This window comes from Diabrotica virgifera, chromosome 6, assembly GCF_917563875.1.
Source record: "Diabrotica virgifera virgifera chromosome 6, PGI_DIABVI_V3a".
NCBI lineage: Eukaryota > Metazoa > Arthropoda > Insecta > Coleoptera > Chrysomelidae > Diabrotica > Diabrotica virgifera.
The window spans coordinates 146,924,109-146,937,355 of NC_065448.1; the positions used below are offsets into that span (position 1 = coordinate 146,924,109).

The 13,247-nt window shown below is 32.6% G+C and overlaps 1 protein-coding gene across 2 annotated transcripts in view; it reads left to right on the forward strand.

The window, feature by feature from the left end:
- LOC126886924 (mismatch repair endonuclease PMS2) overlaps window positions 1-13,247 on the forward strand; it is a 106,235-nt gene that overhangs the window by 30,493 nt on the left and 62,495 nt on the right. Inside the window, exons 2-3 of one of the 2 annotated variants that reach the window (XM_050654086.1) lie at window positions 2,068-2,227; window positions 3,351-3,696. In XM_050654086.1, coding sequence (XP_050510043.1) covers window positions 2,068-2,227; window positions 3,351-3,696 — 506 coding nt within the window. The remainder of the gene's footprint in view (window positions 1-2,067; window positions 2,228-3,350; window positions 3,697-13,247) is intronic. The other variant, XM_050654087.1, reaches the window with a different exon arrangement.

Here is a 13,247-nt window from a genome sequence, read left to right on the forward strand (position 1 = left end):
TTTTGTATCCTACCCAAAAGATATCACAATGACATATTTACTTTATATAAAAATCTTTACTTTATATAAAAATATTGCAAAAATTTGAAATTATTTTGTTAAATGTAGTTTACTTGAGGACAAACTGAGCAACAGATATACTGAGAAAAAAAATTAAAACGAAAAAATGATGATTTATTGGGCAGGTTGAGAGGGAGGAGGGCTAAAATTGGGTTAAGGCTTATTTTTTAAACACATCAAACGTAAAAAAATGAAAAAATATTCAGGCTGTATTGATCTCAAAAAATATTAGGCCTGGATCCCGCGTACCAAAAAAAAGTTGATTAATAGCAAGCTGAAAATATCTGAATAGTTTAACGGTGTCTAGTCGGACAAACTTTGATGTAGGTATGGAAACAGGGGAAGTTTTAATTGTGAAACGTAATTTTAATTGTGGAACGTGCCATCCTGACAAGTTTATGATTGTGAAAACAGGTTATTTTTAAGTTTATTCAATAGCAAATTATATAAAATATCCCTAAAAACTCAGTTATTTCAAATTATACCTACATTACCTATAAACAACCTTGAATTAATCTATTTTGAAGTCTATAACATGGAGAAAATCCCTAAAAACCACCGAACAAACCAGTTTTGCGGATTTTTGAAGATGGCGCACCTTACGGAACAATCTGAAAAATGTCAGAAATATAGTTTTTAATAAAATACACAAAACACAAAAAAAATAGACATAAATCCATCACCAAAAAAATATACGTATTAAAAAACAAAAAAAAAAGAGGTTATAATATGTACTTACACTCAACCTTCGGGTCCATAAAAATAGATGTTCTGTAAAAGCCTCAGCTGTGAGTGTGAATTTTTTGTAATTTATAATTTAATAATTATTAAATATTCTAATTGGGAAATAAGTCACAATTTAACTAAAAAAATTACCATTTAGAATAGTTAATTACAAAGATGCCACAAAGAAATAGTTTCAGAATAACATTCATAATTTAATTGCAAACCAACTTATAAAAAAAAAATCGAAAAATTGACATTTTTGGCTGTGGGGGAGGGGGAATAGGGGAAGTGGGCTAAAATTGCGGTGAGTCCTAATTTTTTAAAATCATATAGAACGTAAAAAAAAAATAAAAAAAAATATTCAGGCTGTATCGACCACAAAAAAATATAATTAGACCCGCAAAAATCCTTACAAAACTTTAAAAATCATGGTTTTTGGGGGGTTTAAAAGTGTTTCGCCCAATTTTTGAAAATCCTAATATACTTAGTTATTTTAAATTATACATAATCTATTAACAAAACCTTGAGTTGATCTATGTTGCAGTCTATAAAATGGAGAAAATCCCCAAAAACCCCCTAAAAAACAGTTTTCTTGATTTTTCAAGATGGCGCACCTGACGGAAAAATCTGAAAAAATCAGAGAGATGACTTTCGATAAAATACACAAAATGCAAAAAAAATTGGACCTGCAGCCCCCTCCGAAAAAAAGTTATAGGTTTTAAAAAAGTTAAAAAAAAATTTGAGGTTATGTACACTCGACCTATGGCTCCATAAAAAATGGACATGTTTTGTAAAAGCCTCAGCTACACTTGTGAATTTTTTGAAATTTGTAAATCAATTGAAACCCAACTAAAAAAAAATTAAATCTAAAAATCTACGTTTTTGGCTGTGGGGGGAGGGGTAAGGGGGGTGGCGAGCTAAAAATCCGCGTTATCTCATGTTTTAGTTGCATAGAACGTAAAAAAATAATAAAATTGAATTCTGGGAGTGAGGGCATTTTGCCTATCTTAACCTACCCTTTGCCTACCCTTTTCATCCTTCCTTTATTTTTTGGGGTCAGATTGTTCTTTGATCGTGCTATTTATCCTTTCTGAGATTTTATTTAGGAAATGATGTGGACACTTTATTACTTTATTTGATTATAATCTCATTACCAGTAAATGAAGTAGACTATCTTATTACGAGGTCAATAATTTTGCAATTATTAAAGAACAAATAAACTAATATAATATTATTTATGCTTATATCATCACAGTGTATTATTTTTTAATATCTATATAGGTCGTGTTGAGTTTGGCAGTCGCCATGAAAGAATTAGTTGAAAACTCCCTTGATGCAGGTGCGACTATTATAGATATAAATTTAAGAGAATATGGATCTGAATTACTTGAAGTAATCGACAATGCCAGCGGAGTTAAACCTGAAAACTTTGAGTCATTAAGTAAGTACAATAGTTTTTAATTTTCTAATAAACTTCTCTAATCTCTAATTTAATCTTCACTCTTAAATTTTTATTTATTTGTTTATTTATTGCTAATTTACAGTCTACTTCAATAAAGTAATAAGTAAATATGATATACCTGTATAAATAAAGAATACTGATCAAGGCCTCTGACTAATTTTAATTAGGGTGGTAATTAGGGGGTTTTTCCGCTCATTTTCTCGCTAAAAAAATAGGAACTGACTTTGTTTTCTTCATAAGTCACTCAATTTTTGAGTTAAAGACTTTCTTTTTATTTTTTAATATAGAACTTTTTAAATACTTTAAATTAGTTTTATTACCTATGTAAGTTATCCTCGAGAAATGCCTAGATTTCCAATCTTTTAACTTTGAACCTACAAAATTTGGCATTTGACGAAGAACAGCTAAACTATAATAAAGTATAGCTCGGTTACTATTAGTCTTAAATAAAATTGAAATAAATAATTTGGTTTATTTTTTCAAAAGGTATATTTTTATTAATTACAGTTGTTTTGATAAAACGAATAATTTTTGAGTTATCAGCAAAAAACTGATTAAAACTAACACTTTCGATAGCGAATAAATCAAAAACTATTTATTTTACCAAAAAAATGTATACAACATTTTTTACTTAGAAATAATCTCTTTACCAATTTTTGAGGTCAAAATATAATAAAAATTTCCGCCCCTGAGATGGGGTGGCAACCACCCCCATGGTAAACGAGCCTTTCGGCATGATATAGATTTTGATCCTTGGACTATCCACTACTTAATCTCAAATTTTCAAGAAAATTGATCCATTCTGTAAAAATTGAGGTGAAAACCTTCGGTTGCTGGTTTTATAGTCCACTCCTAAAAATATGCAGTCCACACAACTCTGAAATTATATTAATAATTATTAATTAATTATGATTTCATATAGGTATGTACACGCGTCTATTGTACAGCCATTATACATTTTGTTAGTGACGCGACATAATACAGAAAAAATCATTTGGAAATAAAGTGGCAAAATAAGGTGGTCATTTAATAGTTTCGTTAGTTGATATTTAATGGAGTGTTTATATTATGATTGTATTTAATACTTAAATTTTTGTTGCAGCCTTAAAACATTATACTTCAAAAATACGCGAGTTCGACGATTTACAATCATTAGGGACACTTGGTTTTAGAGGGGAAGCTTTAAGTTCTTTGTGTGCATTATCAGACTTAGTGGTTATCACTAGGCATGAATTATCTGAATGTGGAACCAAAATTATATATGATAGAAACGGCAAAATTGTTGAGCAAACACCACTAGCCAGAGGAAAAGGTACTACTGTTACATTAACCAAACTCTTTTCAACGTTACCAGTGAGACGCAAGGAGTTAATGAAGAACTTAAAAAAGGAATTTAATAAAATGTGTCAAATGTTATATGCGTATTGTTTGGTATCCAAAAGTGTTAAGTAAGTTAATAAGTGATGTAATTTATATGGTCACAATGGAACAATTTAGATAAAAATTCAAGTTTCATACTTCATCTTGTTCCCATATCTTAGGTTTTATTGCTATCCATGTGCTATCCTATTTCTTGAATGAGGTTATACACATAACCTCATTTGAGCATCCTCGACAGTATCGCTTGCAAAATCGGTATATTTGTGTCATCGTCTAAGTTTACAATATTAATATTTTCATTTTTTTACAATGTCTATTGCCTAATATCCTTCGGTCCTTCTGAAGTAAAGTCCTAATGGTACTGCCAAATGAGATACCTTCGGTAAAAGAGTTTTTTTTTTTTTTTTTTTTTTTCGTGGAATTTATGGCTTTGGTGAGGACCAATTAGCCAGACTATGTTAGATTGTATAAATAGTTTGTGTAAATTGTTTCATAGTATCAAACTTGAGCATGATGTATTCATTTGTTTTGTTAGTAATATGTAGCATTAGTAAAGTGTAAGGTGTTTAATTTTTTTTTCCTTCCGCGCTAGAGCATCAACCCGGTTCAACGCCGCGGAGGTTTTAGCCCTCTTTGTGTGTATGTTTTTATTTTTTTTTTGTTTTCTTTTTTTTTGTTTTCTTTTTTTTTTGTTTTCTTTTTTTTTTTTTTTTGTTTTTTTTTGTTTTTTTTTGTTTTTTTTTTGTTTTTTTTTTGTTTTTTTTTTTGTTTTTTTTTTAATTGGTTCATTTTTTTTACTTGGTTTATTTTTTTTATTATTTTTTTTTTTTTTTTTTTTGTATTCACCTTTTTTTTTCCTTTAATGTTTTACATTTAGTTTGTTTTGCAGAATTGCTTACAAAATTGGTTAGTAATTTTACAATTTTAGTTTACAGTTTATGATGTGTTGATGAAGTACATAAAGTATATTATTATTTCCTGAAAAAATAATACAATTTAGGTCTATTGGAAGGTTTATCTTGTAGTGAATTAAGTTTTTATATAGATTATTAATGTTTACAATATTTATTGGACATTCAAGTAAAAACATGTACCAATGTACCCATTTTACCACAACTACACAGTGGATCGTCTGTAATTTTTATTTTGTGCTTATAATAAGGTGTTAGTGCATGGTTTGCACGTATTCGATTTATTGTGGCGACAAAGTTTCTGTTTGGTATTTTGTGAAACCATGGTTTTCTGGGGATCCTTGGCTGGTGTTTACAAAAGTTTGTTCCAGTTGTTGATGCACTGTATAGGTTTTGCCACATCTCATTTATTTTGTTCCTTTGATTTAAGAATAAATCGGACGGGGGTAGTTTAAGATTTAGTTCTTCTCCTGATGTTGGAGCTGTTTTTGCTAAGGCATCCACCATTTCATTACCTGTTATGCCTGCGTGTCCCTTTACCCATAGATATATGACGACTTTATTCTTGATGTGTATCTCATTATGTAAATACAGGATTTTTGCTTCAATATGATTAACTGATCTATTTATTTTAACATTTTTAAGTTTATCTACTGCACTTTTGCTGTCCGTACATATTATAAATTTGTCGTGGTTAGAGCCGAGTACGTATTTCATAGCTTGCACTATTGCTGTTAGTTCTGCAGTGTATATGGAAGCTTCCTTGGGTAAAATAAATCTTTTCTCAGTATTTTCCTCAAAATGGTAAAAGGCACAACTGGTATATTCTTTTGACTTTGATCCATCAGTGAATATAGAATCATAGTTTGGCCAGTATTTGTTTTTTGTTTCGTTGAACTTTGTTTGATTGATACTTGCTACTTCTTCACTTTCAAAATAGTAGGTTCTAATTTCACGTGAAAAAATTTGTTCAGGTGAGTAAATTAAAACTGGAGGGAGTTGGTTGGAATAGAGTATATCTGTAATGTCAGCTATTTCTGAGAAAGATTCTACTATGAGGGGGGTTTTCTTGAAGTGCCAGTATCTATGGGTCAAAACTTGAACTGTTAGTGACTGTACACTATTGAGGTAAGAAGTTTTTTTTGAAATGGTTTTTATCATGAATTTTCTGCTCAATAGTTGTCTTCTTAGTTTAAGAGGAGGTTCCACGGCTTCAGCTTGTATAATGTTTATGGGCGTTGACTTAAGATATCCCAGGCAAACTCTTAAGCATTTATTTTGTTGTATCTCGATTTTATTTAGATGTGTATCTGCTGCTGTTCCATAGAGTTGACTTCCATAATCCATTATTGATCGTACCATTGTTTTGTAGAATAGTAAAGCCGTATTTGGGTCTGCTCCCCACTTTGCTCTACAAAACGCTCTTAGGATATTTATAGAATTACTTGTTTTTTTGATAATTTGGTGGATACAGTCCTTCCATAATAGTTTTCTATCTAGATGCAGACCAAGATATTTTACAGAGTTACTAATACAGAGTTTATATTTTCCTATTGTTAATTGTCTTTGATAGTTGTTTCTGTTTCTAGAGAAAATACATATATTGGTTTTGGACTCGGATATGGAAAGTCCCATGTTGTCTAGGTATTTTTGAATTTTTATAAATTCAGTGTTGATATTTTCTATACATTTGTCCTCTGATTTGCTACTGGTGTAAATAACAACATCATCAGCGTATTGAATAATTTTAGACTTTTGTGATATAACATTTTCTATATCCATTGTGTACAGGCTGTAGAGGATTGGGCTCAGGATACTACCTTGTGGTAATCCAGATCTACATATTCTTGATTCCGAAATTTCTTGATTTATCTTTAAGGAAACTGATCGATTAGAGTAAGCTGATTTTATGAAGTTGGCAAAGGAGGTTGGTAGACCAATATTAATGAGCTTCTCTTCTAGTATATTTATTTGAACATTATCATATGCTGAAGTTATATCCAAAAATGTGGCCAAAGTGCTGTATTTGTGTGTGAATCCTAGATAGATGTCATTTACTAGTATCGTTAGGGGTTCCAAGGAAGATCTTCCCTTTCTAAAAGCATATTGTGAGTCAGGTAATATTTTTTCATTTTCTAGCCAATATTCAAGCCTGTTCTTTATCATTCTTTCCATGGTTTTAAATATACACGATGATAAAGCTATGGGTCTATATGAATCTGCATTTCCATTCTGTTTTCCAGGTTTTTTGATAGGTACTATGATGTATTCTTTCCACATCGGTGGAAAAGGAATCCTATTTATCCAAATCGAATTGAACAATTCCAACAGGGCTTTCTTATGGTCTAAGGGCATTTTATGCAACATATTATATGAAATGTTATCCGCCCCGGGAGATTTATTATTTGTTGATTTAATGCAATGATCGAGTTCCCATAATTGAAATAACGATTGTAGGAGAGAAGTGTTCCTATTTACAGTAGCTATTTGTTGAGTAATGTTGTTTTCGACCCATGGAGGTGAGATTTTTGTGTGGAATTCGCTTATCCAGTCTTCTTTGGGGTCCATTAGGGGTTTATTCGCTTGTTTTCGGTTTTTATATCGGTTTACTTTGTTCCACACTTCTTTAATTGGTGTATTTTGATTTAGATTTTGGCAGTAATTTATCCAACTTTTTTTCTTAGTTTCTTTAAAAGTTTTTTTAGCTACTGCATCAAGTCTTTTATATTCTGTTAGATTATTAAGATTTGGAGCCTGTGTGTAGGTTAAGAAAGCTTGTTTTCTTGCTTTAGCAGCTATGTTACAGGTTTCGTTCCACCAGTCCTTTGAGCAATGATTTCTATTTTGTGCGTTTGATTTTCGTAACGGAATTGCTTTGTCGGCAGCTTTGTTAATATTGTCGATAATGCCCATTAGTGATGATTTTGGTTCTGTTGCTTCAAGGGTAGCGGTGTATACATCCCAATTAGCAGCCTTGAGTCTCCATATATTATGTTTTGTCTGTTTAATTTGCGCAGGTGGGATATTCCTTCCAAATTGTATGTGTATTGGTAAGTGATTAGAGCCATAAGGTTCTTCTAAAGTACACCACGTAATTAGTTGTGTCAGATCCTGTGTACAGAGGGTCAAGTCTACAGCTGACTTCTTATTGTTTGCTAATGTAGGTGATCCGTCGTTTATAATTACTAGGTTGCATTGTTCGATAGCTTCCAAAAGAATTTTGCCATAGATATCGTCATATCCATCGTTCCATGCCAAACTATGTGCGTTAAAGTCGCCCCCAATTATGAATGGTTTTGGAATTTGTTCCAAAAAGTTAATCCACTGTTGTAATGATATTCTAGTTCTCGGTTTAAGGTATACTGAAACAAAGTAAATTTTTTTATGTATATATGGAAAATTTACCGAGATACAAGTATGCTCAAAGTTGATTGTAGTTGGAATTGAGACTTCTTGGTATATTAAGTCTGATTTTAATAAAATGGCAGAGCCGCCGTACCCGTCGTCCCGGTCACAGCGAATATTGTTGAAGCCTTTAAAATTATAGTATTTTTCTGCTTTAAACCATGTTTCCGATAGAAGTGCAACAGAGTAGTTGCCCCTATCTAGTAGATATTCTAAGTTATTTTTATTAGAAACTGCCGAGCGGCAGTTCCATTGAAGGATATTTATTGCATGGTTGAGGTCTGAGAATGTGATGACGTGTTTCCATTTATAGTTAATTTGACTAAGTTTTCGAGTTCTTCCTTATTTATGTTTATACTTTTTGTTACTAAAACTTTTGTGACAATTTCTATAACTAATTCTAATATTGAATTTATCATGCTCAAGTCTGAAGGAGATGCAACTGGATTATTATTAATATTTCCCTTATAGTTAATGCTGTCTAATATTCCTCCCGTAGGTAATTGAGATCTAGGGGAAGATATAATTTCATTATGCAAAATTAATGTTGGATCTGGACTATTTGGTCTCTGTCTTTTGAATGTTCGAGAATTTGTACTATTTGAATTATTATTGTAGAATATATTATTGGTTGACATTTTGTTAATTGGATTTGATGGGAATTGGGTGGGTGTATAATTATTGGGATTTAATGGAGGGAAAGTTTTGAGGCAGGAGAGGTTTGTAGTTTGTTCCGTATTTATGGATGTTACTTTTGCATAGGAGTTTCTGGGGAACTGTTTGTTTGCGTCTTGATAACTAATATTATTGGAAGACATAGCGTCTTTAATAAGTTTTTGACGCTGAAATTCTTGACACGCGCTTAAATTTGTAGTAAAATGATCCCCCGAACAGTTAAAACATTTTGGAGTGAGATCGGTCTTTTTACAATCTTTTGAGTTGTGGGATTCTTGACATTTATCGCACCTAGCCTTGCTCTTACACTGCCCACCTGTATGTCCAAATCGAAGACAATTAAAGCATAATAGCACCTTTTGTTTGTATGGTTCGACTTCCTTTAGTACCTTGTTGATTGTTATATATTTTGGTAGCACTTGTGACTTAAAACTAACTACGCATGTTTTTGTTGGAATGTATTGAGTACCGTTTTCATCTACTTGTCTTCGATTTAATCTTGTGACTTGAAGGACTTCAAATTTACAGTGTAAATCGTACATTTTTATTCTGTTTTTAACATACTCTACTGAAAATTCTGTGGAAATATCTTTTATTACGCCCTGTCTAACTAAAAGAAACTTAGGAATGTATATGTCTAGATTATTTTTTATAAATATTGCTTCATTTTTTTTAGATATGATATAGTTAGCCGATTTATAATCTTTAAATTTTATACGTATTTTATTTCTTCCTACTGCGTCAATGCTTACAATTTTTTCATCAATTTCTTTAAAATTTGTGATAATAATGTCACCTATCCTTAACGCGTTTAATCTGCCTTTAAAATCGGGTGAATTATTTTCTAAATACGCGTAAAAAGGTCCTAGGTCGTTTTGTCGGTAAAGAAATTCCTCCCTTTTTGTTCCTACTTCTTTGTTAATGTTATTTGTTATTGAAGTGTGTACATTAGCAAAGTCATTATCGATAATGGGTTTATTATTAACAAGTTTTGTGGTACTTATCTGTGTAACTGGAACAAGATTTTGGAATCCTAATAGCTCCTCCTTTGAAGATGTTGCATGTTCTGTATCCATTTGTGTTTCTAAAACATTTTTATCGGGGGCGTCGCCCCCGCTAACTGCACTCATAACTTTTTAATGTTTTTATTCCGATTTCGCTTTTTTATTTGGTGTAATTAATTTACTTTTAAAGTTCACAAAATATTTATTTAAATATCTAATTTATAGACACCGGTTTTAAAAAACAAGCTTCTTTCCTACACACGTCTGACTACCACGACGAATGGAAGCTAAGTGGGTAAAAGAGTTATCTTTATAGTTAAACTCTTTTAAAGTTTTACAAATACTGCATGCCTATATTCTCTATTAAGTACGATTTTATCTAATGGGATAAGTGATAAGAAACAAAATAAAAATAACCAGCAGAAACCATAGGAAAAGAGAGAAAAACAAGAAAAAACAATGGTTCGACCAGGAATATAAACAAAGCTTACAACAGGAAAACAATAAAAGATTAGACTTACAAACAAAACCTACAGAAGAGAACAGAGAAGACTACAATATAATTAGGACACTCTTTAGAAAAAAGAACAACAATTTTTAGAAATGCGAATACAACAACTTGTGAAGAAACAGAACCGGTTAGTCTTAACAGTTTTACAGAGAGCTAAATGCAATCAAAGGCAATAGGATCAATAACTCGAAATTTATAAAAGATGAGGTGGACAATTACTTAAAAACGATGTGGAGATAATTCTGCAATGGAGAGAATTCTTCTTCTTAAAGTGCCGTCTCCTCAATGGAGGTTGGCTACTACAATTGCAAACTCTTCTCTGTCTTCAGCTGTTCTTATTAGCTGTTTAAAATTTAGCCCTGTCCACTGTCGGATATTTCTGAGATCTTTCCTTTCACTATAAGTTGAGCATATTGGTACTTATTATTTCTCAGTATGTGGCCCAGGTATGATGTTTTTCTGACTTTCACTGCGTTGAAAAGTTCTCTTGCCTTGCCTATTCTATGCAGCACTTCTTCGTTTGAGGTATGCGATGTCCACGAAATTTTAAGAATTCTCCGGTAGATCCACATTTCAAAGGCCTCTAACTTATTTATGGTTGATGTTTTAAGGGTCCATGTCTCAACTGCATAGAGAAGAGTCGACCAGACGTAGCATTTGGATAAACGTAGTCGAATTTCGGGATTTGTTCGAGAATCACAAAGCAGTTTTTTGATTTTTTCGAAAGATTTTCTGGCCTGTTCTATTCTCGATCTTATTTCTAGATCAGGATTTAAGCTGCTATCGATCCAACATCCCAAGTACTTAAATCTATTGACTTGTTCTAAAATGTGCCCATTTATTGTGCAACGTTGAGGTACGTTTTGGTTTTTTCGGATTGACATCACTTTGGTTTTTTTAATGTTTATTTTCATACCAAACTGCTCACAGGTCGAGTTGATCTTGTCGATGAGTCGTTGTAGACCCAAGTCGGAATCCGCGATCAACACCGTATCATCGGCGTATCTGATGCTGTTGATATTTATGCCATTCACCTTGACTCCATCCTTGGAGTCCTCCAGTGCCTCTTTAAATAGAAACTCGGAGTAAAGATTAAACAGCAGAGGCGACGGAACACATCCCTGTCTAACTCCTCTCCTAATTTCTACTTCTGCGGATATGGAACCCTCGATCCTAACTCTGGCGTTTTGGTTCCAGTACAAGTTCTTCAGTAAATTGATGTCTCTTTCATCTAAACCGACTTCTTGCAAACGTTCTAATAGTAGGTCGTGTCTTACTCTATCAAATGCTTTTTCGAAGTCTATAAAGCATATAAATATATCTTTCTGTTGGTCGTAGCATTTTTGTGCGAGAACTAGTAAATTGAAGAGGGCTTCTCTCGTTCCCATGCCGGCTCTGAATCCAAACTGATCGTCTCCGATGATTGTTTCGCACTTTCTATAGATACGATTATGTACGACTTTTAACAGGACTTTTACTGCATGACTCATAAGGCTTATCAGACGGAACTCATTGCAGTGTTGTGGATTTGGCTTTTTTGGTAGTGGGATGAATATTGACTCTAGCCAGTCTTGGGGTATTTTACCTGTATTATAAATGCGATTGAATATAAGGACAAATGTTTCGATATTTTCTTCACTGATTAGTTTCAACGTTTCTGGGTATATTCCATCTGGACCTGGGCTTTTATTTGTTTTGAGTTGGTTAATTGCATTTATAATTTCAGATTTCAGAATTGCTGGCCCTTCGTTGTTTTCCAATATTGGTTCTTCTCGTATGTCATGAAACAGAATTTTAATATAGTTTTCCCACTCTTTCAGTTTATCTTCCGTTGATTCTAGCAGTTTGCAATCCGTGTTCAGCATGGTGTGAAAAGTTGTTCGCTTGGTAGTTGATGTAAACTCTTTTACCTTTTTATGTAAATTAAAAAAATCATGCTTTTGTTGCAGTTCTTCTATTTCGACGCGAATTATTCTATTTAGTCTTTTGTATTCTCCATCCTGATCATCTTTTCCTTTAGATTCTCTTCGTTTGTCCATTAATTGTAAAATCTCATCTGTCATCCATTCCTGTTTGTTATTTCTGAATGATACTTTTAGATGTTTTTCTATTGCATTGTTCATTTGTTCTTTAATAGTTTTCCAAAGAACGTTTATGTCATCGGACTCGGTAATTCTGTTGTGGTCAATATTTCCTAAATTTTTATTCAATTCTTTATTTACTGTGTGTTGTATAGTGTCGTTTTTCAATAATCGGATGTCTAGTTTGTGTTGAGGTTTTTTTTTCTTTATTATTTTCCATCTTGCGCGCACTTTTACAACAACAGTATTGTGATCAGAATTGATGTCAGCTCCAGGATATGTTTTTGCATTGATGATAGCGTTGTGATATCTTTTGTTGACCAATATATAATCTATTTGGTTACGGATTATTCTGTTTTCATTGTGTTGTGGTGAAGTCCAAGTGTATAATCTGCGAGGATGTAATTTAAACCACGTATTTGTCACTACCATGTTGTGTTGTTGGCAGAATTCGGTCATTCTCTCTCCCCTGTCGTTCCGCACTCCAAGTCCGAAATCTCCAATCAATCCAGATACCTTTCCTCTACCTAACTTAGCGTTAAAGTCACCTAAGATAAATGTTAGGTCTCGTTTTTTTGGTCATCTTTATAAGTTTTTCTACATCAGCATACCACGCTTCTAGCTCTTCCATGGGTTTATCTGTCGTAGGGGCATAAGTCTGAATGATGTTAATATTTACTGGCTTTCCGGATAGTTGAATAAGTAGACATCGGTCCGAAAATGGCACAAAGTTTGTGACGGCATGGTTGTATTTGTCTTCTAAAATTATTCCAACTCCGTTACGATGAGCCGGATCATTATTACCAGAGTAATAGAAAGTTTTGTTCATGGTTTTAACTTTACCTGAACCTGGCCATCTAACTTCACTCAAACCCAATATCTGCAATCCTAAACGTTTCATCTCGTGGCATGCATTTGCGAGTTTTCCTGTTTCGAACAGACTTCTAACGTTCCATGTTGCAATCTTAACATTTGTATTCAAAATATTTAAATTATTCCTCCCGGGGATTCTTCGCATCCCTTGATCATCTA